Below are 27976 nucleotides of genomic sequence, written 5' to 3' on the forward strand. Positions count from 1 at the left end.
CTGCTTGCCCTGGGATTGGTAGCATGGAATGTTGCCATTATCTGGGTTTCTGTCAGGTACTTGTGACCTAGCTTGGCCACTGTTGGAAGCAGGATACTGGGCTAGATAAACCATTGGTCTGACCCAGTATGGCTATTCTTATGTTCTTAAGTTCAAACAAAATTAATTATGTTTCATAGAAAATAAATCTGTTGCCTCAAGCTGCTTGCTATGTGAATATTCTATCACTATTTATTTATTTATAGCATTTATACCCCGCTCTTTCCCGCTCAATAGCAGGTTCAGTGTGGCTTACAATGTATGGGTACAAGGTATCACAGAGATAACAATGTATGGGTACAAAGTATCAAAGGGGTAATACAATGTATGGGTAAAAGGTATCACAAAGATAAAACAATTGTATAGAGAAGGACAGGAGGAGATGGGGGGGGGGGGGGGATTGAGACATGTTTAATTACTGCTTCCAAGTATTACATATTAAGGACATTTGCTTTAAACTTTATTTTAATTCATTTATCCAGTCCTTACATCCACATGGTTTTGCTTTTTAAACCCAAGGTGAATCCTAAAGGTGGTTGAACAATCTGTGTTATTTATGACTTGTTTTGGAATTTGGACTGCTTTGGGTCCTGTGCTGATCTATTCATTTGCTGTCTTAGCAGAGTACGGAAGAAAATGATTTATGTTACTTTTACTAGTATTTTTACTGCTTATAGAATCTGGCTTTCTTTGGGGAGATGTGTCAAAGTGACTGCGGCATGACAAGGGCTGGGTGGACCAGGAGCTGGGATGGAGGAGATTACTTGCGGTGGGGACAGGCGGGGATAGGTTTGATTCCTGCGGGGATGAGCAGGGACGAGTTAGATTCCCCACAGGGATGGATGGGGATGGGTTAGATTAAGGCGGGAACAAGTTAAGGCAGAACTATGGGACATACTGGGACACTTTTCCTTCTTCTAGGATGATTTTGTGGTAACATCTGCCAGGGTTTTGCTGCTGGAGTTCACTTGCGTTCATATACTATTCTGTGTTTCTCTACTATAGGTTTTGTGGGGATGTCAAGTGTTCTTTAATGTTTTCTTGGGGGGGGGGGTCTCTGTATGGAGTCCTATGATGGGGATGGATTGGGTAATGTGAGTTGGTTGGTATGGAATGACTGGTTGGTTTGTGTGGTGAGTGTGTGTGTGTGGTTTAAGAGGGGATGGATGGGGGGATTATGCAGTGGGTCAGTGCACGTTGTGTTTGGGGATGGTGGTGTGGTGTTGGGTAGCTCTTTGGTGGATGGCTTCAGAGAGATGGGGGTGGGGCAGGGGGCTGGCTGGGACCCCTTTGTCCCGCGAGTTGGATGTGATGGTTGTCTGGATGGAATCTTGGGTGCCCTTGGATTATAGGTGATCTCAAAATCAATTCTTTAAATGTTAATGGTATTCACTCTTCTGTCAAGCGAGCTGGTTTCTCACCTACTTGCAACAGTGGGGAGCAGCTATGGCTGTTTTGCAGGAGATGCATCTCTCAGAAGTGGAACATGGTAAGCTGCGCAGACAACGGGTGGATGAAATACTCTCCTCCACATATAACACTCGTCAGAGAGGAGTTGCCATTCTGATTATGAAAGGGCTGGACTGGCAGCTCCATAAGACTATTAAAGATCATCAGGGGTGGGTGTTATGGCCTTGGGAGTGTTCCTGGGGTGCAAGGTAATGTTTTGCAGTCGTTATGGCCCCAATGCCTATGACCATGGTTTTTATTCCCAAGTGATAGTGTTGCTAATGCAATATCAGGATTACCAGTTGCTGCTGGGTAGTGATTTTAATATTACTGCAGAACCCCATTATTGACTGTAAGCCACCTAGGCCCCCCGGAGCAGATCACCACCATAAAGGAGTTAATTTTGTGATAAACCAGTTAGGGCATCTTGATACATGGTGGTCGCTACATCCAAGCGATTCAGAGTTTACGGATTTTTCTCAGGTGCATCAAGTGTATGCAAACCTGGATTATGTGTTGCTCCCAGTGCACTGTTTTTCCCAGTTGTTGCAGGCTAATATTGACCCAATGGTGGTTTCAGACCATGAGGCGGTGGAGATTACTTTGCATTTGACAGACGCGCAGGCTCTAGAACTTGGAAATGTAATCCCTTGTTACATCATAACTCTAAATTTGTGTCCTATTTGTGGAAGGAGTGGCAGGATTTTTAGAGCTTAATGATACTAGGTCAGGTTAATCCTGTTGTGTTGTGGAAGATGGCCAAGGTTGTGTTGCATGGCCATATAATTTTGTATGTCAGTCATGAGCGTAAAGAATGAGATAGGCAGCTGTTGACTTCGCTTGAACAACTGCGGGCAGCTCAATGCCAACATCAGTTTCGTACTATGTATATTGCCATTCATGCCCAGGTGGATCAGCTTCTCACGCAATGAGCCCAATGTAATATTTTACTCTAAAAGTATAAACTCCATAAATGGGAGAATAAATCAGGGACGTTATTGGTAAATTTGGTACATCCGAGTAAGAGCAGGCAGTTTATTGCCAAAGTGAGGTCGGGACTCGGGTCCTTCAAAGCCCCTGGGAGGTTACACAAGCCTTTGTGGATTATTATAAAGAGTTGTATATGAGTGCACCATATGATACAGGGATGAGAGACGCCTTTTTTCAGGGTTTGCATTTGCCCATGTTTTCAGAGGTGGAGCAGAGAGTGTTGGATGCTCCTATTGGAGTTGGTGAAATTCGGGAAGCAATTGCTTTGATGCAGTTGGGGAAGGCTCCCAGACCTGATGGGTACGGGGCAGAATTCTATAAAATGATGGCAGACCGGGTAGCTCCGGCTTTGTAGCACATGTATCAGGCCCAGGCTCAACTGTGTGTGTGTGGGGGGGGGGGGGGGGGGGGATTGGGCCTACCAAAATCAGGTTCATGTCTTGTAGTTTCCAAAACCTGAGAAAGATCTGGAATGGGTGGAGTCCTATCGCCTTATCTCTCTAATAATCATGACATGAAACTCTTGGCAAAGATCTCTGATAATCATGATATGAAACTCTGGGCAAAAATGTTTATCTCTCAGGCTGAATCGTGTTCTCCATAATCTGATACATGAGGATCAAACGGGCTTTGTACTTAGCTGATATGCATCTGTGAATATTTTGCAAGTGATCATGGCTTTGAGTTCTATGGGAGCTAGCCCATCGGCTCTGTTGAGCATAGATGCTGAAAAGGCCTTTGTGTGAATTGGATGTACATGCATTAGATTTTAGAGATATATGGGAGAGGCTCCTCCTTTTGTTCGTGAGTGCATCTTTGGTATGATAAGCCTGAGGTACAGCTGATTGTTAATGGGGTGTTAACCGAGCCTTTTTTGTTAGCTAGGGTTACACAGCTGGGGTGTCCACTGTCCCCCCCCTGTTATTTCATTTGACTTTGGAACCCCTGGCCCAGAAAATCTAATTAGCGCCGGATATCCGTGGAATCCCAGTTGGAGCCCATGAGCAGCGGATCCATCTTTTTGCTGATGTTGATTTTCTTGGCTCGACCGGCTGAGGATTTGGGGCTCCTTATTGAGCTGATCACCTCTTTTGGATGATTTTCTGGATTGCGCATTAATTACGACAAATCAGAATATTTGGGTGGTCAGGGATTGTGTGTGGCTTCTTTGGGGGGGGGGAGGCCCTTTGCAGGACTCCGGTAGCCATGCAATATTTGGGGATCCATTTGACATCTGACAGGCAGTGCTTGCATCACCTTAATGTGTGCATCAGGGTTCCCAGGTGGAAAATTTTTTTCCCACCCAAAGGAGCCCAAATCCAGCCCAAAACCCGCCCAAACTCAAACCCCGCCCCTGACACCCCCACCCCTGCGTCACCACCCTGCCCCCGCTGTCATCGGCCCCGCCCAGAACGTCACTAACCCCGCCCAAAATGTCACTAACCCCGCCCCCCGCAGCCGAAAAAAACACCTAAAAAACCGCCCAAAAGACACAAAAGAAGCCCAAAAAACCGCAACCCACCGCGGGCAAAAATTTCCCACGGCAGGTCGCGGAAAACCGCCCAATTGGGCGGTAAAACCGCCCACCTGGCAACACTGGTGTGCATCCCTCTGGAAAATGTTAAACAACTTTGTGAGCACTAGAAAGAACTCCCCCACTCTCTGATAGGCAGATGCACACTTTTAAAGATGTTCATGTTGCCGAAACTTTTATATCCCCTGCAGATGGTGCCCCTTTGGGTGTGTTGAGGAAGGAGGAACATTTTTATAGAGGGATCCTCCAGTTGTTTGTGTGGAGAGGTAAAGTCCCTAGGCTGAGCTATGTAAAATTGACTTTAGACAAGCATAGAGGTGGTTTGGGAGCTCTGTTTGCTGTTGCTATGACTGCTGAACATTAAATAAAGTTTTCAAAAAATTAGAAATATTTTTTAGCATGTGGTTTGTGTGTGCAGGTCAGAAAATTACCTGAGCGGATCCCACGGCATGTCATTTTATGCTGCAGTAAACACACACTAAGGCTTACCACAACTTAGCAAAAGGACCCCTAAGACTTATTAGTCTCTTCCACCTTGCCACACTGATCAAGGTGTCCTCCTGTCATTGACCATTTTAAGTCTGGTAACTGCAATTTTTTGTAAACAAATGATTGTGCTGGAGACTTTTTCAGTAGATGGTACTCCTATAATGATAAAGTTACATAGTTCTTCTAATAGTAATACAGTGAATGTCATCTATGCCCTTACAATTTGATTTATATTGGTAAGATAGGAAGTTACATACAGAATTACCAGAACACAAATCTTGTATAAGACATAGTAATCTTGAAAAACTTTGGTCGAACATTGCCAGTGGACAATCATGCTTTAAAGAGTTTGCTTATTATGTGTTCTTTCTAGGTCCTGGCGAAGAAGTAACATTGATAGATATTTGATACAGGAAGAACAAAAGATATTTTTGAGTTGAACATTTTGCAAGATATTCAGCCAAATTTTTAGGAAGATAAATATGGATGAAGGCAAATAAAGCAGAGGAAGATCTAACAGGCACAAAATGGAAAAATATTACTATACAAATACTACTAGTAAAATACAGCAAAGTTTCAATTTGGCAATAATAGCTTTTTGCTTTGAGACCACAATTTTTTGTAAATCAACTGATGGAAACAAATTTTTACATAACTAGCATCACTATCGGGCTCATTTTCGAAAGAGAACGACATCCATCTTTCGACATAAAACGGAAGATGGATGTCCTTCTCACAGAGGCATCCAAATCAGTATAATCGAAACCCAATTTTGGACGTCTCCAACTGCAGTCCGTTGCAAGGACGTCCAAATTTCAAGGGGGCATGTTGGAGGCATAGCGAAGGTGGGACTTGGGTGTGCCTAACACTTGGACGTCTTTGACCCATAATCGAAAAAAGCAAGGACGTCCCTGACGAACACTTGGGCATTTTCACCTGGATGTGTTTTTTTTTAACGAATAAGGCACAAAAAGGTGCCTGAAATGATCAGATGACCACTGGAGGGAATCGGGGATGACCTCCCGTTACTCCCCCAGTGGTCACTAACCCCCTCCCACCCTCAAAAAACGTCTTTAAAATATTTCGTGCCAGCCTCTATGCCAACCTCAGATGCCATACTCCGGTCCATGACAGTGCATGCAGGTCCCTGGAGCAGTTTTAGTGGGTACTGCAGTACACTTCAGACCGGCAGACCCAGGCCCATACCCCCCCCCCACCTGTTACATTTGTGGAGGAAACAGCGAGCTCTCCAAAACCCACTACAAACCCACTGTACCCATACATAGGTGCCCCCCTTCACCCATAAGGGCTATGGTAGTAGTGTACAATTGTGGGTAGTGGTTTTTTTTTTTTGGGGGGGGGGGTTGGGGGGCTCAGCACACAAGGTAAGGGAGCTATGTTCCTGGGAGCAAATTTTGAAGTCCACTGCAGTGCCCCCTAGGGTGCCCGGTTGGTGTCCTGGCATGTCAGGGGGACCAGTGCACTAGAAATGCTGGCTCCTCCCACCTCCAAATGGCTTGCATTTGGACGCTTTTGACATGGACGTCTTTGGTTTCGAAAATCGCCAAAAGTCAGAAACGTCCAGATCCAAGGACGTCCAAATCTAGGGACGTACAAATTTAAGGATCTGGACATCACTGACTGTATTTTCAAAACGAATGATGGATGTCCATCTTTTTTCGAAAATACGGGTTTCCCCACCCCTGGATTTTGACGTTTTACAAAGATGTCCAAATCACAACTTGGACGTTTCTTTTGAAAATGCCCCTCCATGTGTGATGTTTGAAAGATAATTTGCCAATGAGTCAATTTTTGAGTTTAAGAAGATTGTATAGCACACCACAAGAATTTGAGTTTCAGGCTTGAAATACATATCGTGGATTTACAGTGGGGGAAATAAGTATTTGATCCCTTGCTGATTTTGTAAGTTTGCCCACTGACAAAGACATGAGCAGCCCATAATTGAAGGGTAGGTTATTGGTAACAGTGAGAGATAGCACATCACAAATTAAATCCGGAAAATCACATTGTGGAAAGTATATGAATTTATTTGCATTCTGCAGAGGGAAATAAGTATTTGATCCCCCACCAACCAGTAAGAGATCTGGCCCCTACAGACCAGGTAGATGCTCCAAATCAACTCGTTACCTGCATGACAGACAGCTGTCGGCAATGGTCACCTGTATGAAAGACACCTGTCCACAGACTCAGTGAATCAGTCAGACTCTAACCTCTACAAAATGGCCAAGAGCAAGGAGCTGTCTAAGGATGTCAGGGACAAGATCATACACCTGCACAAGGCTGGAATGGGCTACAAAACCATCAGTAAGACGCTGGGCGAGAAGGAGACAACTGTTGGTGCCATAGTAAGAAAATGGAAGAAGTACAAAATGACTGTCAATCGACAAAGATCTGGGGCTCCACGCAAAATCTCACCTCGTGGGGTATCCTTGATCATGAGGAAGGTTAGAAATCAGCCTACAACTACAAGGGGGGAACTTGTCAATGATCTCAAGGCAGCTGGGACCACTGTCACCACGAAAACCATTGGTAACACATTACGACATAACGGATTGCAATCCTGCAGTGCCCGCAAGGTCCCCCTGCTCCGGAAGGCACATGTGACGGCCCGTCTGAAGTTTGCCAGTGAACACCTGGATGATGCCGAGAGTGATTGGGAGAAGGTGCTGTGGTCAGATGAGACAAAAATTGAGCTCTTTGGCATGAACTCAACTCGCCGTGTTTGGAGGAAGAGAAATGCTGCCTATGACCCAAAGAACACCGTCCCCACTGTCAAGCATGGAGGTGGAAATGTTATGTTTTGGGGGTGTTTCTCTGCTAAGGGCACAGGACTACTTCACCGCATCAATGGGAGAATGGATGGGGCCATGTACCGTACAATTCTGAGTGACAACCTCCTTCCCTCCGCCAGGGCCTTAAAAATGGGTCGTGGCTGGGTCTTCCAGCACGACAATGACCCAAAACATACAGCCAAGGCAACAAAGGAGTGGCTCAGGAAGAAGCACATTAGGGTCATGGAGTGGCCTAGCCAGTCACCAGACCTTAATCCCATTGAAAACTTATGGAGGGAGCTGAAGCTGCGAGTTGCCAAGCGACAGCCCAGAACTCTTAATGATTTAGAGATGATCTGCAAAGAGGAGTGGACCAAAATTCCTCCTGACATGTGTGCAAACCTCATCATCAACTACAGAAGACGTCTGACCGCTGTGCTTGCCAACAAGGGTTTTGCCACCAAGTATTAGGTCTTGTTTGCCAGAGGGATCAAATACTTATTTCCCTCTGCAGAATGCAAATAAATTCATATACTTTCCAAAATGTGATTTTCCGGATTTAATTTGTGATGTGCTATCTCTCACTGTTACCAATAACCTACCCTTCAATTATGGGCTGCTCATGTCTTTGTCAGTGGGCAAACTTACAAAATCAGCAAGGGATCAAATACTTATTTCCCCCACTGTATGTTTCAACAATTTTTAGTGATGACACACCAATGTAACACAACCATCAGCAATACAACAGGAATGCCAATACCAAAGCTTACCCAATAAAGCTATAACAGTACATACGGTCATCAAATGTTTCACATTTACATACCCTCTTACTCCCCCCTGCTACCCAAATGTACTGAATACATTGATTCTCTGAAGTCATTCATTAATGATTGTTAAACCTCCCCCTCCCCCCCCCCCCCACATCCCTTATCTCTAACATTAGGTATCTCTTCCAATACTCATAAGGTATTGACAATAAAACTTCTCCCCCTTGAGGCTCAATCTAGACAGGTAGGGATTCCATAACCTCCATCCCCCACCTTCCAACTGTTGCCAGTCCTTCTGCCACTCATTTTCTTACCAACACCTCATTCTTAACCTTGCATTTCCCATTGAACCAAGATACCTAAATCCCCTTCCCCTCCCCTCCTCCCCAACCCCCCCCACAACAACATATTCCCCCCCAGAGGAACGATCACTTCAAACGCCCCCCCAGGCATCCCTGCACTTCATAAGCTGTAGCACAAGTTTTCCACAACATGCATTCAGATTCATACGCCTATCCCCCCCCCCCTAAATCTCCATCTCCCTTTCCTTCCATACACTCCCCTCTCAGCCATTCAACTTTCTACTAACTGTGTCCGCCCTGAGTCAGGACTCCACCGCCATCCAGCATTATCATGCCAGTTTGCTAATACACCTGGGACTGAAACAAATGTCAGAGAGTTCAAAGTCTTTGCTGTTTACCGTCCTCCGTCCCTTATCTCTCTTGGCCCTCTAGTTGTACTGTACTTTCCATCTCCAACTTTTCCAACCACACGATCACGCAAACTGTAAGTTCACTAGGCGTTTCCTTCAGTCTTCCTTGTTCTTTCCTCTTCTCTCTCCTCCATTTCTTGGCTTCCTCCATCAAAGTACATGAGGAAACAGAACCTCCCTGTGTAACTTTAAGGGTTGCTGGATACATTAAAGCAAGCTTGAAATTGAGAGCAAACAACCTTGAGCAGATGGGGGAGAAAGCTCTGTGCTGCGCTGCCACCCCTGCGGAGTAATCTTGAAAGCATAGGATTTTTTTCTTGTCATAGCTGAGCGTTTTCCCCGCTCTGATGGCTTGCAATATCTCCTGTTTCTTGGCAAAGTTGAGGACCTTGAGAATAATCACTCTAGGTCTATTTGTTGCTTGTGTCCTTGGTCCTAGCCTGTGCGCTCTTTCGATCTGTAGGGGCCCATTACTCTCTGAAAGCTGCAATTCTTCAGTAATCCATTTTTCTATCCGGCAGCACCTCCGACATGCCCACCAGCCTCAAATTGTTTCTTCTAGACCTATTTTCGAGGTCCTCGATTTTGGCCTCCAACTCCGCCACTTTCTTTTGTAAAGCACCCTGAACACCCTCTACTACAACCATCCTGTCTTCCACCTCCGCTGTTCGGTTTGCACAGCCGCCCAGTCTTTGGACATGTCTTCTATTCGGGCATGTAGCCGTTCCAGTTTAGTGTCAAGAGGCGCCAGCCGCCTCTCCAGCAGATCCTCCATTACCGTTGCCATCTCCGCTATCCACACGGAGGAGACCTTGTGGGCTGCTGGGCTTAGAGGCGCCACCATTTTTTCCTCTGCAGCCTTACTTTTAGATTTTTCTTTATTTGCCGACCGCGCAGCCATGTTCGCTCTGCCAACTCCCTTCTCCAGCTGTATAATTGCTCCAGCTATCGTCAGCACCCAAAATCTAAGGTTGATTTTATTTAGTTGCATTGCAGATTATACGGGAGATGCCTGGGGGCCCGGAGAGACCCACACTAGCATCTTCCTCCGAGCATGGCGTCACGTGATCTACGTATCATGGATTTATAGAAAGGGGTTATCTGGAGAAGTGAAGCAATAGAGCATATTATAGGACCAAAAATACTGACAGAAGAGCCTCAACTAAGAAACTGATTTCACTGCTTTTTTTATGATTTTAGGGAGACGTGGAGGGGCATTTTCGATATGATGTCTAAGTCTGATTTTAGATGTTTTTATGAAAATGGCCATAAATCGAAATCCATAATAAAAAAAAAAATTTATGGACGTTTTTCACATTCCAAACTACGGAAAATGGACGTATAGAACTGGGACATCCAACATATAGCACGATTCCTATCCCATGACTTTCCAATTTCCAGATACACAACATCGACCGGCTCACCTTTATCCACGTTTGTTCACCCCTTCAAAGAAATGTAATAGATTGGTGAGGCAAGATTTTCCTTCACTAAATCCATGTTGGCTTTGTCTCATTAGTCTATGCTTATGTATATGTTCTGTAATTTTGTACTGTATAATAGTCTCTACCATTTTGCCCGGCACTGACATCAGGCTCACTGGTCTGTAATTTCCCGGATCACCTCTGGAACCCTTTTAAAAACTGGCTTTACATTGGCCACCCTCCAATCTTATGGTACCATGCTTGATTTTAAAGATAAATTACATATTACTAACAATAGTTCTGCATTTTTCAATTCTATCAATACTCTGGGATGTATACCATCCAGTCCAGGCAATTTGCTACTCTTCAATTTGTCAAATTGCCCCATTATATCCTTCAGGTTTACAGAAATTTAATTCAGTTTCTCTGACTCGTTAGCATTGAATATCATTTCTGGCACCAGTATCTCTCCCATATCTTCCTCAGTGAAGACTGCAGCAAAGAATTAATTTAATCTCTCCGCTATGGGCTTGTCTTCTCTGACTGCCCCCTTTATCCCTTGGCCATCTAGTGGTCCAACTGATTCCCTTGCTGGCTTCTTGCTTTTAATAAAGCTAAAAAAGTTTTACTATATGTTTTTTGCCTCCAATGCAATCTTCTTTTCAAAGTCTCTCTTTGCCTTCCTTTTCAGCGCTTTGCAGTTGACTTACCATTCCTTGTTCTGTTTCCTATTATTTTCAGTTGGATCCTTCCTCCATATTCTGAAGGAAATCAATTCAGAGAGCTCATCCCTGTGAAATATACTGATCAATGAGAGATTTTCTTGGTGAGAGAAATCCTTCCCTTCAAGATTTCTAAAGACATTACCTAAGTCTTCTTGGATCCTAAACTTATCTTCCAAAAGCCTGACCTCCAGATACTCTAGCTCGAGTCCCAATCCAGCCTAGGCCACTATGGAAGTCTGCACCACCACCTGAGTGTCCCCGTCAATAGGTCTCCTCCACCCAATTTCCAGGACTGGTACATTGCACATATAAAATCTTGAGGGAAATCAACCCCGCCACCCCCCCCCCCCTTCGGAAGGAGGCCCTCAGTAACCAGTCTGTGTGGTTTACCAAATCCAAATTGTCAGCAGTTCCTGCTGAAACTGGAACAGCTGCTGAAGGCCGTGTGTCAGCTGCTCCCGATGTCAATGCAGATTCACCCCCCCCCCCCCCCATGCCTACAAGCACAGCAACGCTGCAAGCAATCAGTGCTCAAGCTGGAGCCGCTGAAATGAAGCTGCGGAGACTGCCGCCAACAAACCAGGTGCAGGGTAAGAGAGAGATGAAGAGAGAGGACTGCCAGACCCAGGAATCTGACTCTCTCAGATTAGCACAAGGCACCCGGGCAGCTTCCACCAGTGCTGAAACTGTGGTACTTCTCCTCATGTGATTCATTGGCTCCATGGTTTGTCTTTTCTTTTTAGGTTTGTGTTTGAGTTACACTACATGTCCAGGTACTTGATAACTGGTTTTACAAGATCCTGAAGCAGGCAGGATTGTGGAATTAGAAAAGGTTCAGTGACCAAAATGATAAAGGGAATGGAACTCCTCTTATATGAGAAAAGGCTAAAGAAGTTAGGGCTCTTCAGCTTGGAAAAGAGATGGATGAGGAGAGATATGATTGAAGTCTACAAAATCCTGAGTGGTGTAGAATGAGTAGAAGTAAATCAAATTTTTACTTGTTCTAAAAGTGCAAAGACTAGGGGACACTCAAAGACGTTATATGGAAATACTTTTAAAACAAATAGGTGGAAATATTTTTTCACTCGTTGCCAGAGGATATAGTAATAGTGGTTAGCGTATCTGGATTTTAAAAAGGTTTGGACAAGTTCCTGGAGGAAAAGTCCACAGCCTGCTATTGAGACAGACATGGCAAAGCCGCTGCTTACCCTGGGATTGGTAGCAGGGAATGTTGCCATGATCTGGGTTTCTGCCAGATACTTGTGACCTGGCTTGGCCACTGTTGGAAAAAGGATACTGGGCTAGATGGACCATTGGTCTGACCCAGTATGCTTCTATTATGTTCTTATGCAATTTGGTAACCTACCAAATTAATTGAACTTTGTGTGGCTAATCTTCCATTAGGCTGTTATTGAATATTGTGACTGTTTTATTTTGTTTTTAGTATTTGTATAATAATATTGATATAGATTTACCTGATTATTTTACCTATTAGTGAGTTTATGACAAGCTATCTCATTTTTAAATCTAAACAATTTTATTAAACATATGAATAGAAATACATCAAGTCAAACAAAGAATAGGAGAACTTTGATATTTTTAATTTTAATAGGTTGGACTGGTGCAAGTCTTATGCTTACCATGTTGGCTGGGACTTTGGATACAGCAGAAACAGTCATAGTTATGCAATTGTGATACTTAATCTAAGTGCTTTGAAAATGAGCCCCTTAATGACCTATGTTTGCAGAGTTCCAGAAGAAGCGCTGGTGCTTGACTTCCAACCACAGACTATTAGATCACTGTAATGACTGGTTTAAATTAGGGCTGCATTTCAATTAACAATTTTAATCACAATTAATTGTGCAATTAAAATAGATTAAATTATGATTATACAATTAAAGACATTTTATTTATTCGTTATTTATTTCACACTGCAGCTCCTTGTGATTCTGGGCAAGTCACTTGACCTTCCATTGCCCCAAGTACAAATAAGTATCTGTATATAATATGTAAACAGCTTTGATTGTAACCACAGAAAGGAGGTATATCAAATCCCACCCCCTTCTATTACCTAAAGGACTGATAATCTCCCTCCCTCCCATCCCCAAATCCTTTCACACCCTTCCCTCTATCTTCCCTGGGGTCCATTATCTCTCTGTCCTGGGGTCCGTGATATCTCTATCTCTTCCCTCCCTCCCATTCTCCAGCACCTCTCCCTCTCTCCTCTCTACTCCCATGAGCAGCGACACAGACTTGGTGTCGAGCAGCACAAAGCTCTCTTCTCATGGCTGCTGGAGCTCACCTCCTCAGCCACAGTTTCCACCAGTGGCCCCTCCAGTTCTGTTTGCTGGTCTGCTGCTCACTCCCCTACCCCACCCAGGGCATCTGCTCCTCTCAATGGCCTACCTTTAAAGGTGCTCTTGTGTTGGTCTCCAGCAGCAGCAGCAACATTGCACATATGCTCCCTGAGGCTTGCTCCAAAGCTTTCCCTCTGGCCCATCCCACCTCCTCTGACATCACTTCCTGTTTTTGCATGAGGACGAGTCAGAGAGAAAACTGGGGTGCCTCCAGGACCAGGTTTGGGAACCACTGGATTATGGTCTCCATATTAGTCTCATAGGAGAGTTTTTGATGACCATTATGATCTTTGTGCTTTATCTTGTTTCCACTGAGGGGTCAGTAACTTAGGTATTATCCTATATGGATAAGGAATTTATTGACAGCATATATATATATGATTAAAAAAAAAGAAAAAACTAGACAATGCATCTAAGAGAGGTTTATTATTATAAAATAAAAAGTTTTCAGATGTTTTGATTGCATTTACTATATTCATAATATTTAAACATAAAAGCATAAAGTATGAATATTCTTTACAGCTGAAATTGCTAAAGACACATGCTCTTTTGAACATGCAACAATGTAACCAACTGTTTGCTGCTGAATTCAACACCAAAGTCAACAATTTTGTAAAAGGTTGGTAACATCTGGAAATCCCAATAGCATGGTCATCATCAGAAGTTATCCAGATAGCGGAAGTCAGTCCACTATCAAGATAATTTATATGGATAACTTAGGATAGTTTTTTTCTGTCCTAAGTTATCAGGATCAAGTTATCTGGATAGCAAACTGAATATCGCTGCTATCCAGACAAGTTCTGGGATTGCTTTGGTTCTGCCCATGCTCAGACCCTGCACTAATCATAATCAGTGTTCAATGATGAAGTTTGTGAAAAAGATGGGTTTTTTTTTTGTATTTTTCAGTTTTGACTTTATTGCAAATACCCCTTATCAACCTGAAGTAATTTTCAATAAAGTGCCATGCCTATGCTCTAGTTTCCCCCAAAGTCTGTTCCCAATTTGCCATGTCTTACAGATATAATGCTCCCAGGCAAACAGATGGATAACAAACTGAGGGCTCCTTTTACAAAACTGTGCTATTGATTAACCTGTACTGAATGTGAAGAAGACCATGGTAAGTGAATGGGCTTCTTCGCATTCAGTGCATGCTAATCGGTAGCGCGCTTTCTAAAAGGAGCCATGAATTAGTGGTATAACTTTCTAAGCCCTATTTAAAAATTGCTAAAATACAAAAATGAACACTTACTTTAACTCCTGGCGAGCTTCTTCGACCAAAACCACCCTGTCAAATAGAGTAATAAGTGACAATAATAAAATTTCTTCTAAAGGCACAGAAAATAATATTAATAATTATGAGGCCAAATTTATGTATGTATTTGGATTTATGAACCACCTTTATGAAGATATTCACCCAAGGCGATGTACAATAGGGATGATAAGGATTACACTACTAATAGAGTTTATTGTTGGATAATTGAGTCTGTTACCACATCTGATAAAGATCATAAGCATAAACCAGTTAAGGATTCTGATTCATCTTCTTCAAGCTCTTCCAGTGGATCAGATTCCTCGGAGGACTTTTTAGACATGGGGCAATTCAAACAACCCTGGGGATGCAACAGCAGAGGTTGACAGGAGACCTAACGGTCCCATCCATACACACGTTTGAAGACCACGGTGATAAATCTGTCTAGTAAATAGTTATCAACTGCTGAATTGAAGTTGTTCTCCTGTGGTCTATCTTTTGTATCTACAAGGAAGCTGGATTTGTTCCGGTTTCAGATTGACTTTGAACACTTTGTGAGACCTTTGATTTTGAAGTTGTTTTTTTCTTCTAGAGAAGTTCAGTTTGAGATCTCTGTGGTTCGACCGAAATCTACCTGGTCTCCTCCGGATCCTTTAGATCCTATTTTGGTCACCTTTAAAAAGTTAGTTCTTCATGATGCACTCCAGTTCTCTCATTCTAATACAGTAAATGGAAATAACTTGTCAAGTGAAGAAACAGCAGCAATTTCAGTCTTGCTGAATGATTCCACCACAGTGATTTGACGCGCTGACAAGGGTGGTGCAGTAGTCATACAAAGTACTTTAGCTTATGTCGGTGAAATACAGCGACAATTACAAGATTGCACTACTTACCTGCCCTTGTCAGAGTATCCTACTGAGATATTACAAGAACAAATTATGGATTTGACTAATACTGCATTGACGATGGGATATATTACTATCAAGCTTATTTTCGAAAGAGAAGGGCGCTCATCTTTCGACACAAATCGGGAGATGGACGTTCTTCTCTCGCCCAAATCAGCATAATCGAAAGCCGATTTTGGGCATCCCCAACTGCTTTTCATCGCGGGGACGACAAATGTTCCCGGGGGCGTGTCGGAGGTGTAGTGAAGGCAGGACTGGGGCGTGCCTAACAGATGGGCATCCTCAAACTATAATGGAAAAAAGAAGGGCGTCCCTGACAAACACTTGGCCAACTTTACTTGGTCCTTTTTTTTATGACTGACCAGATGACCACCGGAGGGAATCGGGGATGACCTCCCCTGACTCCCCCAGTGGTCACTAACCACCTCCCACCCCGAAAAAAAACAACTTTAAAAACTTTTGTCTTTTCTTTTTTTTTTTTTAGAGTATGGGTGAAGGACGTCCGACCCTTCCAAAATATGGATGTTTCTGTGAGAAGGATGTCTATGCCTTTGCTATGCCTCTGACACCCCTTTTACTTATTTATTTGGATTTTGGATCACAAATAGCAGCAGTGGGATTTGAATCAGCCACCTCTGGATTGCAAGACCAGTGCTCTAACCACTAGGCCACTCCTCCACTCCACTACCTTGAAATTTGGCTGTCCCTGTGGGGGGGAGCACTTGTGGACGTCCAAAATGTTTGAAAGAAGGACATCCACGCCTTCGTTATGCCTCCGCTGACACACACATACCTCCCCCCCCCCCAGGGACCTAAATACTGCCCCCCCCCCCACTCCTCCACTCCACTCCCTTGAAATTTGGCTGTCCCTGTGGGGGGCCAGTATTTAGGTCCCTGGGGGGGGGGGGGAGGTATGTGTGTGTCAGCGGAGGCATAACGAAGGCGTGGATGTCCTTCTTTCAAACATTTTGGACTTCCTCAACTGCTCCCCCCCACAGGGACAGCCAAATTTCAAGGTGGAGGAGTGGCCTAGTGGTTAGAGCACTGGTCTTGCAATCCAGAGGTGGCCAGCTCAAATCCCACTGCTGCTACTTGTGATCCAAAATCCAAATAAATAAATAAAGGTGGTGTCCGAGGCATAGCAAAGGCATGGACATTCTTCTCACAGAAACATCCAGGCATGGACATCCTTCTCACAGAAGCATCCACATTTTGGACGTCCTCTCAACTGCCATCACAGGGACAGAGGCATAGTGAAGGACATCCTTTACCCATACTCTTAAAAAAAAAGTTTTTAAAGTTGTTTTTTTCAGGGTGGGAGGTGGTTAGTGACCACTGCATGCCTTTTTCCGTTCAGTTAGTGCATCAGTTAGTCCACTGCAGTGCCCCCTAGGGTGCCCAGTTGGTGTCCTGGCATGTCAGGGGGACCAGTGCACTACGAGTGCTGGCTCCTTTCATGATCAAAGGGTTTGCATTTGGTCGTTTCTGAGCTGGGCGTCCTCGGTTTCCATTACCCCTGAAAACCGAGGACGACCATCTCTAAGGACGACCATCTCTAAGGTTGACCTAAATGTTGAGATTTGGGCGTCCCCGACTGTAGTATCTAAATGAAAGATGGATGTCCATCTTGTTTTGATAATACGGGTTTCCCCGCCCCTTCGCCGGGACGTCCTGCGAGGATGCCCTCAGGAAAACTTGGGCGCCCTGTTCGATTATGCCCCTCCACGTCTGAACACCAGTTTTTGAATGTCACACATACTGTTGTTTCAGTTCAGGACAAATATATTCCACGTATTAGAAAAAAGGGAAAAAAGACTAAACGTCAGCCGGCGTGGCTAAACAGTAAGATAAAGGAAATCATTAGAGCCAAAAAACAATCCTTCAGAAAGTGGAGAAGAGAACCAACTGAAAGTAACAGGATAGATCATAAGGAATGCCAAGCCAAATGCAAAGCGGAGATAAGGAGGGCAAAAAAGGACTTTGAGAAGAAATTAGCGTTGGAAGCAAAAATACATAGTAAAAACTTTTTTAGATACATTAAAAGCAGGAAACCGGCCAAAGAGTCGGTTGGGCCGCTGGACGAAAATGGTGTTAAAGGGGCGATCAAGGAGGACAAAGCCGTAGCGGAGAAATTAAATGAATTCTTTGCTTCGGTCTTCACCGAGGAGGATTTGGGGGGGACACCGGTGCCGGAAAGAATATTTGAAGCGGGGGAGTCGGAGAAACTAAACAAATTCTCTGTAACCTTGGAGGATGTAATGGGTCAGTTCAGCAAGCTGAAGAGTAGTAAATCACCGGGACCTGATGGTATTCATCCCAGAGTATTAATAGAACTAAAAAATGAACTTGCGGAGCTACTGTTAGAAATATGCAATCTGTCCCTAAAATCGAGTGTAATACCGGAAGACTGGAGGGTAGCCAATGTTACTCCGATTTTTAAGAAAGGTTCCAGAGGAGATCCGGGAAATTATAGACCGGTGAGTCTGACGTCGGTGCCGGGCAAGATGGTGGAGGCTATTATTAAGAATAAAATTGCAGAGCATATACAAAAACATGGACTGATGAGACAAAGTCAGCACGGATTTAGTGAAGGGAAGTCTTGCCTCACCAATCTAATGCATTTTTTTGAGGGGGTAAGCAAACATGTGGACAATGGGGAGCCGGTTGATATTGTATATCTGGATTTTCAGAAGGCGTTTGACAAAGTGCCGCACGAAAGACTCATGAAGAAATTGCAGAGTCATGGAATCGGAGGTAGGGTATTATTATGGATTAAGAACTGGTTGAAAGATAGGAAGCAGAGAGTAGGATTGCGTGGCCAGTATTCTCAGTGGAGGAGGGTAGTTAGTGGGGTCCCGCAGGGGTCTGTGCTGGGTCCGTTGCTTTTTAATGTATTTATAAATGACCTAGAGATGGGAATAACTAGTGAGGTAATTAAATTCGCCGATGACACAAAATTATTCAGGGTCGTCAAGTCGCAGGAGGAATGTGAACGATTACAGGAGGACCTTGCGAGACTGGGAGAATGGGCGTGCAAGTGGCAGATGAAGTTCAATGTTGACAAGTGCAAAGTGATGCATGTGGGTAAGAGGAACACGAATTATAGCTACGTCTTGCAAGGTTCTGCGTTAGGAGTTACGGATCAAGAAAGGGATCTGGGTGTCGTCGTCGATGATACGCTGAAACCTTCTGCTCAGTGTGCTGCTGCGGCTAGGAAAGCGAATAGAATGTTGGGTGTTATTAAGAAGGGTATGGAGTCCAGGTGTGCGGATGTTATAATGCCGTTGTATCGCTCCATGGTGCGACCGCACCTGGAGTATTGTGTTCAGTACTGGTCTCCGTATCTCAAAAAAGATATAGTAGAATTGGAAAAGGTACAGCGAAGGGCGACGAAAATGATAGTGGGGATGGGACGACTTTCCTATGAAGAGAGGCTGAGAAGGCTAGGGCTTTTCAGCTTGGAGAAGAGACGGCTGAGGGGAGATATGATAGAAGTGTATAAAATAATGAGTGGAATGGATCGGGTGGATGTGAAGCGACTGTTCACGCTATCCAAAAATACTAGGACTAGAGGGCATGAGTTGAAGCTACAGTGTGGTAAATTTAAAACGAATCGGAGAAAATTTTTCTTCACCCAACGTGTAATTAGACTCTGGAATTCATTGCCGGAGAACGTGGTACGGGCGGTTAGCTTGACGGAGTTTAAAAAGGGGTTAGATAGATTCCTAAAGGACAAGTCCATAGACCGCTATTAAATGGACTGGAAAAATTCCTCATTTTTAGGTATAACTTGTCTGGAATGTTTTTACGTTTGGGGAGCGTGCCAGGTGCCCTTGACCTGGATTGGCCACTGTCGGTGACAGGATGCTGGGCTAGATGGACCTTTGGTCTTTCCCAGTATGGCACTACTTATGTACTTATGTACTTATATACTGTACCTAAAATTCATAAAACTTTAGATCATCCTCCAGGATGACTCATCATGGTGGCATGTGGTTCACTATTAGAACCTCTTTCTGTCTATGTGGATTGTCTTTTTAAAACCATTACTAATCCAAAGTGATTCTTATATATATGATAATCTACGGTGATGCCCCAGGTTATATGATTGGTCTAACTGATCTGCCGGCCAGGAATAGTACCAGCTCATCTCGTACTTATATGAACCTTCATTATCCAAACTGCATTGGTCTTATAAAACGTCCTACGCGTCCAATTTCTCCTACTTGAGTACGCAGATGTGGAATGCATTACTTAAAAGTGTGAAAACGATACATGACCATCTAGAATTCAGACGAAATTTAAAGACCTATCTATTTTGCAAGGCATACCCTACTGCTTCTGCTTAGCAGCTCGACTCTGCACTGATTCAAAGGACATTGCTATTTCTTATTTCTTTGTCACTTATTTTACCCACTTGCCCCTACCTTCCCTGATCCTATTTCTAATTGTATTTGTTAAACACCTGCCGTCCTTGGTGTTCACCAATACGGTGTCTTGTAAGCCACATTGAGCCCTGCTAGTGTGTGGGAAAATGGGGGATACAAATGCTGCAAATAAATAAATGATACCACACATTTCTTGACAATATTACAAGAATTTAATTTGCAGGATTTTCCATTTTTGATGACGACTATGGATGTGGTGTTTTGTATACCTCTATCCCATAAGAAGGGGCTTTTACTGTTTTGAAATCAGTTTTGGATTCTAGACAAGTTCCTCAAATAGTTCCTACTAAGTTTTTGTTATCATTAGGGTCCCTTGCAATGAAGAATTTTTTCTTGTTTCAAGATCAAATATATTTACAAATATCTGGGGTAGCTATAGGTGCTACATTTGCACCATCAGTAGCATGTTTGTATATGATCCAATTTGAGACTACATGGTTATGATCCAATTTGAGACTACATGGTTATCCAAAGCAACACATGCAAAACTTCTTTTTAAGTGGGTGCATTATATAGATGATATATTTCTGCTGTGTAAAGGTTCTGAACAATAGTTGCAAGAATTTGCACAACTTTTGAATATTTGTGATCCTTGCATTGTTTACCTTTTAAGTTTGCATGGGGAGTCCCGAAGTCTGTGGCTGTAGGCACATTGCCGACTTCCGGGTTGCTGGAGCAGCACGAGGAGAAGGGGACCAGCTTGGCAGGGAATTTCTTTGGCTGGCGGGGTTTTGGCATGCCTGCCAGCCATTTAATGGGGACAGTGCAGATTTGAAGGAGGCCTGGGCCCAAAGTGAGGGGGGCCCAGACCTTCAACTCCCCCCCCCCCCCCCCCCCGGGTATCAGTGCATTATAAACAAAGCTCTTCTTTAAGCTCCAAGTAGAAACAATATTGTACCAGCAAAATACATTTTGTTAGGAAGAGCTTTGGTCTTTGAAAGGGTTGCCATTAATATGTGTTGCTCTTATTAGACGAGTTCTTCTGTATTCTGAATTATATGATTCAAATGTGCTTACTTGCTTCCCAGGTCCTCCTGCAGTTCCTGGTGGACCATCTTCACCAGCTTCTCCCTAACATAAAAAATGAAACATCAAGATTATTATATTAAGATTAATGAACACAATGTCCTCTTTAAAAAGAATTACAGGGGGCACTAGCAAGCTGAATACAATATGCCTGCATGACAGAGAGATTCAATCAGAACAGTGATTCTCAATCTTTTTTTTCATTCAGGACACACCTGATGGATGATAATCGCACATGTGTCACACTGTATATATGACCCCACAAACCTTAGGTCTAATATACTTCTGTATAGCAATTATTCTGAATTAAAAGTAAAGATGCTTTGTATTCACAAAAACCTTATCTCCCCCCCCCCCCCCCCACACACCCTCAACAACAGGTACAGATCAGGTCTAGGACATATGAGGAAAGGCAAAGGAAGTTAGAGCTCTTCAGCTTGGGAAATAGATGGCTGAGGGGAGATATGATTGAGGTCTACAAAATCCTGAGTGATGTTGAATGAGTAGAAGTGAATCGATTTCGTACTTTTTAAAAAAGTACAAAGACTGGGGGACAATGAAGCTATATGGAAATACGCATTAAAACAAATAGGAGGAAATATTTTTTCACTCAAGAAATAGTTAAGCTCTGGAACTCTTTGCCGGAGGATGTAGTAACAGCAGTTAGTATACAGTATCTGGGTTTAAAAAAGGTTTGAACAAGTTCCTGGAGGAAAAGCCACTGCTTGCCCTGGGATTGGTAGCATGGCATGCTACAATTTGGGTTTCTGCCAGGTACTTGTGATCTGGATGGCCACTGTTGGACACAGAATACTGAGTTAGATGGACCACTGGTCTGACCCCAGTATGGCTGACGACACAAAGTAATTCAAAGTGGTTAAATCGCGAGAGGATTGTGAAAAAAAACCTTGGGAGACTGTGCGTCTAAATGGCAGATGACATTTAATGCGAGCAAGTGCAAAGTGATGCATGTGGGAAAGAGGAACCCAAACTATAGCTTTGTAATGCAAGGTTCCACGTTGGGAATCACCGACCAAAAAAGGGATCTCGGCATCGTTGTTGATGATATGTTGAAATCCTCTGCTCAGTGTGCTATGGCGGCTAAGAAAGTAAATAGAATGTTAGGTATTATTAGGAAAGGAATGGAAAACAAAACTGAGGATGTTATAATGCCCTTGTATCAGTCCATGGTGCGACCGCACCTCGAATATTGTGTTCAATTCTGGTCACTGCATCTCAAAAAAGATATAGTGGAATTAGAAAAGATACAGAGAAGGGCGACGAAAATGATAAAGGGGGTAGGACGGCTTCCCTGTGAGGAAAAGCTGAAGCATCTAGGGCTCTTCAGCTTGCAGAAGAGACGGCTGAGGGGAGATATGATAGAGGTCTATAAAATAATGAGTGGAGTGGCAATACTTACGCACTTATAAATATGAGACATTTATAGCTAAAACAATCTAATCGCCTACATGTGTTTAACTCTAAATGGTTCAAAGCACAAAAAGTACCAAAAGCCTTCAAAAACAGAACAAGTCTTTTTTGTCATGGCTGTGGCCATCCCCCTGCATCCAGATTCACCTTTTTCCAGTGATCTAGCTCTGTGGCTTCTCCAGGACTGCCTTGTCCCTGCATTGATGCATCTGCTGCTTGTTTTCCTGCTAGCCAAGCCTCGCCCTGGTGTTCCTGCATCCAAGCCTTACTACCGTAAGCCTCATTCCAAGTTGTGACATCATCAGCAAAGTCCTTTATAAAGCACCTTAGAACTTTCATGCCTTTGCCTTTGCAAGAGGTCTCTTAACCCTGTCTTTCTGTTCCCTATTTAGGTTTAATTCCTGCTTGCCTTGATTCCCGCCTATCTTTGTGCCTGTGAGTCTTGTCCCTGAATGTTTTGTCTCTGAACTATGTTCCTGAAAGCCTTGCTTTTGTAAACCTTGCTCTTGAAGCTTTATTCCTGTGAAAGCCTTGCTTTTGTAAACCTTGTTCTTGAAGCTTTACTCCTGTCCCTGCCTATCTGTGTTTCTATGAGTCTTGTACCTGAAAGCCTTGTTTCTGTGTGTCTTGTCTCTGAACCTTATTCTTGAAACCTTGGCTGTTGCTATAGTCAAACCCTGCTCTTGGTTTGTTTTACAGTTTGACTCTACTTCTTGCTCCTGCTTTAGTCAAGTCCTGCTCTTGCTACAGTTAAACCTAAAGTCTCCAATGACCTATTACTGGCTAAATCCAGAGGTCAATATTCCATCCTCATTCTTCTTGATCTTTCCGCTGCTTTTGACACTGTCGATCACAGCATACTTCTCGATACTCTGTCCTCACTTGGATTCCAGGGCTCTGTCCTTTCCTGGTTCTCTTCCTACCTCTCCCTCCGCACCTTTAGTGTTCACTCTGGTGGATCCTCTTCTACTTCTATCCCTCTGCCTGTCGGCGTACCTCAGGGTTCTGTTCTTGGTCCCCTCCTCTTTTCTATCTACACTTCTTCCCTTGGTTCATTAATCTCATCCCATAGCTTTTCCTACCATCTCTATGCTGATGACTCCCAAATCTACCTTTCTACCCCTGATATCTCACCTTGCATCCAAACCAAAGTTTCAGCGTGCTTGTCTGACATTGCTGTCTGGATGTCTCAACGCCACCTGAAATTAAATATGACCAAAACCGAGCTTCTCATTTTCCCCCCCAAACCCACCTCCCCGCTGCCCCCATTTTCTATTTCTGTTGATGGCTCTCTCATTCTCCCTGTCTCCTCAGCTCGAAACCTTGGGGTCATCTTTGACTCTTCTCTCTCCTTCTCTGCTCATATCCAGCAGATTGCCAAGACCTGTCGTTTCTTTCTTTACAACATCCGTAAAATCCGCCCCTTTCTTTCCGAGCACTCTACCAAAACCCTCATCCACACCCTTGTCACCTCTCGTTTAGACTACTGCAATCTGCTTTTTGCTGGCCTCCCACTTAGTCACCTCTCCCCTCTCCAGTCGGTTCAAAACTCTGCTGCCCTTCTCATCTTCCGCCAGGGTCGCTTTACTCATACTACCCCTCTCCTCAAGACCCTTCACTGGCTCCCTATTCGTTTTCGCATCCTGTTCAAACTTCTTTTACTAACCTATAAATGTACTCACTCTGCTGCTCCCCAGTATCTCTCCACACTCGTCTTTCCCTACACCCCTTCCCGTGCACTCCGCTCCATGGATAAATCCTTCTTATCTGTTCCCTTCTCCACTACTGCCAACTCTAGACTTCGCACCTTCTGTCTCGCTGCACCCTACGCCTGGAATAAACTTCCTGAGCCCCTACGTCTTGCCCCATCCTTGGCCACCTTTAAATCTAGACTGAAAGCTCACCTCTTTAACATTGCTTTTGACTCGTAACCACTTGTAACCACTCGCCTCCACCTACCCTCCTCTCTTCCTTCCCGTTCACATTAATTGATTTGATTTGCTTACTTTTTTTTTATTTTTTGTCTATTAGATTGTAAGCTCTTTGAGCAGGGACTGTCTTTCTTCTATGTTTGTGCAGCACTGCGTATGCCTTGTAGCGCTATAGAAATGCTAAATAGTAGTAGTAGTAGTAGTAGTAAACCCTGTTCCTGCTTTCTGCTAAGGCCAAAGTCTGTTCCTGATTCCTGTGCCCTGCCAAGCCAAGTCTGTTCCGGGTTCCTGCCAAGCCAAGTCTGCTCCTGGTTCTTGTTCCTGCCCAGCCAAGTCTGGCTACTGCCTTTTCTATGGTCTTTCTTCTGTTTTTGTCCTGTTGTTTTTATTTTTTTTTATTTTTGTTACATTTGTACCCCGCGCTTTCCCGCTCATGGCAGGCTCACTGCGGCAGGCAATGGAGGGTTAAGTGACTTGCCCAGAGTCACAAGGAGCTGCCTGTGCCGGGAATCCACCACCTTAACCACTAGGCCACTCCTTAGCTCTTGTCCTGTTTTGTCTGCAAGTCTGTGTCTGGATCCAGTTCTTAACCTGCGTTGCCTTGCCATGTCTGAACTCAGTTCTAGCTTTGTTCCTATGTCTAGTTGTGTTCCTGTGTGGGTTCAGTTCTAGCCCCTTGTCTTGCTTGCTTCCTTGCCTTGTCTGGATCCGGATTCAGCTTCTGTCTTGCCTGTCTGCCTTGTTCAGTTGTGCCTAGCTTTGCCTCATCTTGTCTTGTCCTGTCGAGATCCAGTCCTTGCCTTGCCTTTTTCTAGACCCAGTTTTAATCTAGTTCCATGTACTACTACTACTACTTAACATTTCTAAAGCGCTACTAGGGTTACACAGTGCTGTACAGTTTAACAAAGAAGGACAGTCCCTGCTCAAAGGAGTTTACAATCTAAAGGACGAAATGTCAAGCTGGGCAGTCTAGATTTCCTGAGTAGAGGTATAAAGGTTAGGTGCCGAAGGCGACATTGAAGAGGTGGGCTTTGAGCAAGGATTTGAAGATGGGCAGGGAGGGGGCTTGGCGTATGGGCTCAGGGAGTTTATTCCAAGCATAGGGTGAGGCGAGACAGAAAGGGCGGAGCCTGGAGTTGGCGGTGGTGGAGAAGGGTGCCGAGAGGAGGGATTTATCCTGTGAGCGGAGGTTTCGGGTAGGAATGTAAGGGGAGATGAGGGTAGAGAGGTAATGAGGTGCTGCAGATTGAGTGCATTTGTAGATTAGTAGGAGAAGCTTGAACTGTATGCGGTACCTGATCGGAAGCCAGTGAAGTGACTTGAGGAGAGGGGTGATATGAGCATATCGGTCCAGGCAGAAGATAAGACGCGCAGCAGAGTTCTGAACGGATTGAAGGGGGGATAGATGGCTAAGTGGGAGGCCAGTGAGGAGTAGGTTGCAGTAGTCAAGGCGAGAGGTAATGAGAGAGTGGACGAGAGTTCGGGTGGTGGGTTCAGAGAGGAAAGGGCGAATTTTGCTGATGTTATAGAGAGAGAAGTGACAGGTCTTGGCTATCTGCTGGATATGCGCAGAGAAGGAGATGGAGGAGGATGAGGGTGCCATCGACTGAGAGAGTGGAGGGAGAGGAGAAGTGGGTTTGGGGGGAAAGACAATAAACTCTGTCTTGGCCATGTTCAGTTTCAGGTGGCGGCTGGACATACAGGCAGCAATGTTGGATAAGCAGGCCGATACTTTGGCCTGGGTTTCCGCAGTGATGTCTGGTGTGGAGAGATAAAGCTGGGTGTTGTCAGCATAAAGATGATATTGGAAGCCATGAGATGAGATCAGCGAGCCCAGGGAAGAGGTGTAGATTGCAAAAAGGAGGGGTCCAAGGACAGATCCCTGAGGAACTCCAACAGAGAGCGGGATGGGGATGGAGGAAGATCCATGGGAATGTACTCTAAAGGTACGGTGAGAGAGATAAGAGGAGAACCAGTAGAGGACAGAGCCCTGGAAACCAATGAGGACAGTGTGGCAAGAAGTAAATTGTGACTGACAGTGTCAAAAGCGGCGGATAGGTAGAGGAGGATGAGAATGGAGTAGTGACCTTTGGATTTGGCAAGGAACAGGTCATTACAGACTTTAGATAGTGCCATTTCTGTCGAGTGTAGAGGGTGAAAGCCGGATTGAAGCGGATCGAGGATGGCATGGGAGGAGAGAAAATCAAGGCAACTGCTGTGAACGGCGCGTTCAAGTATCTTGGAGAGGAAGGGTAGGAGGGAAATGGGGCGGTAGTTGGAGGGACAGGTAGGGTCAAGTGATGGTTTTTTGAGGAGTGGTGTGACTACGGCATGCTTGAAGGTGTCAGGATGCAAGGGGTCAGCCAGGATTGGGGATTAGTACGCCTTGTGGGATGGGAGATCGTGCAAGGGTGTCCAGAGCAGAGGAGAGAGTGGCATTGTAAGCGGAGACGGCCTCGTCGATAGACTCGGAGGGCATGATGGAAGGGAGGAGATTAGAGATACTAGAGGATAGGGGGGGGGTCGACAGCCTGGAGATTCCTGGAAGTAGTGGTTAGTGTTGGGCGGGACTGAGGGGAAGGGTGATGAAGTGTGAAGGTGATTAGTTGATGGTCTGAGAGAGGCAGAGCTGAGGCGCAGAAATTGGAGGGTGAGCAGGTAGAGGAGAGGACGAGATCAAGACAATGGCCAGTTTGGTGAGTAGGGGTGGTGGAGCTCAGTTGGAGGTTGAAGGAGGAGGTCAGAGTGAGGAACTGAGAAGCGTAAGAGTTGGATGGGTCATCAGCATGTATGTTAAAGTCTCCAAGAATGAGGGATGGGGATGAGGGTTCAAGAAAAACGGAAAGCCAGGCATTGAAGTCGGTAAGGAAGGAAGAGAGGGACTTATCAGGGGGGCGGTAGATGACTGCAACTCTGAGTGGCAGCGGGTAGAATAGACAGATGGAGTGAACTTCAAAGGATGAGAAGCAGTGAGACTGCGGTAGGAGGAGGGGTTGAAAACTACAAGAGGGCGAAAGTAGTAACCCAACGCCTTCTCCGCGGCCAACTGGGCGGGAAGAGTGGGAGAAAAGATAACCTCCATGGCATAGGGCCGCGACTGAGGCAGAGTCATCGGGGGTGAGCCAGGTTTCAGTTAGGGCAAGCAGTTGAAGGGAACGGGAGATGAAGAGATCATGGGTGAAGGACAGTTTGTTGCAGACCGAGCAGGCATTCCACAGGGCACACGAGAAAGTGGGGGATGAGGGGATTAGAGATGAGATTGGAGACATCACGGAATCGTTTGCTTGGATAAGGTGAGGACAGGTGCGGGGGATCTGGGTTGGGATTGATGTCTCCTGCAGATAGCAGGAGAAGGAGCAAGAGAGTGCGGAGGAGGGTGGGGGAGGTAGGGCGACGAAGGCGACGAAGACGGGATGCGCTTAGGAGGAATGGGGAAGGGTTAATGGCAGGAAGGAGGTGTTGAAGGTTGAGAGCTAGGAAGAAGGAGGAGGACAGGAGAGATGGTGAGGTTGTGGGGGACGGGGGTGGGTAGGGTATTGCAATAGTGAGCGGGACGGGAGAGGACATGGATGGGCAGTGTCTTGCCTTGTTCTGCCTTGCCTTGTATTGCCTTGGTCCCAGTCCCAGTTTTAATCTAGTTCCGAGTCTTGCCTTGTCCTGCCTGGGTTCCAGTTCTGGCCCTTTGCCTTGCTTTCCTTGCCTTGTCTG

The 27976-nt window shown here is 44.8% G+C and overlaps 1 protein-coding gene across 1 annotated transcript in view; it reads right to left on the reverse strand.

The window, feature by feature from the left end:
- COL6A3 (collagen type VI alpha 3 chain) overlaps nt 1-27976 on the reverse strand; it is a 722910-nt gene that overhangs the window by 316037 nt on the left and 378897 nt on the right. The window contains 2 exon segments of the mRNA XM_030209050.1: nt 14528-14563; nt 20898-20951. Coding sequence (XP_030064910.1) covers nt 14528-14563; nt 20898-20951 — 90 coding nt within the window.

This window comes from Microcaecilia unicolor, chromosome 7 (assembly GCF_901765095.1).
Source record: "Microcaecilia unicolor chromosome 7, aMicUni1.1, whole genome shotgun sequence".
Classification (NCBI taxonomy): Eukaryota; Metazoa; Chordata; class Amphibia; order Gymnophiona; family Siphonopidae; genus Microcaecilia; species Microcaecilia unicolor.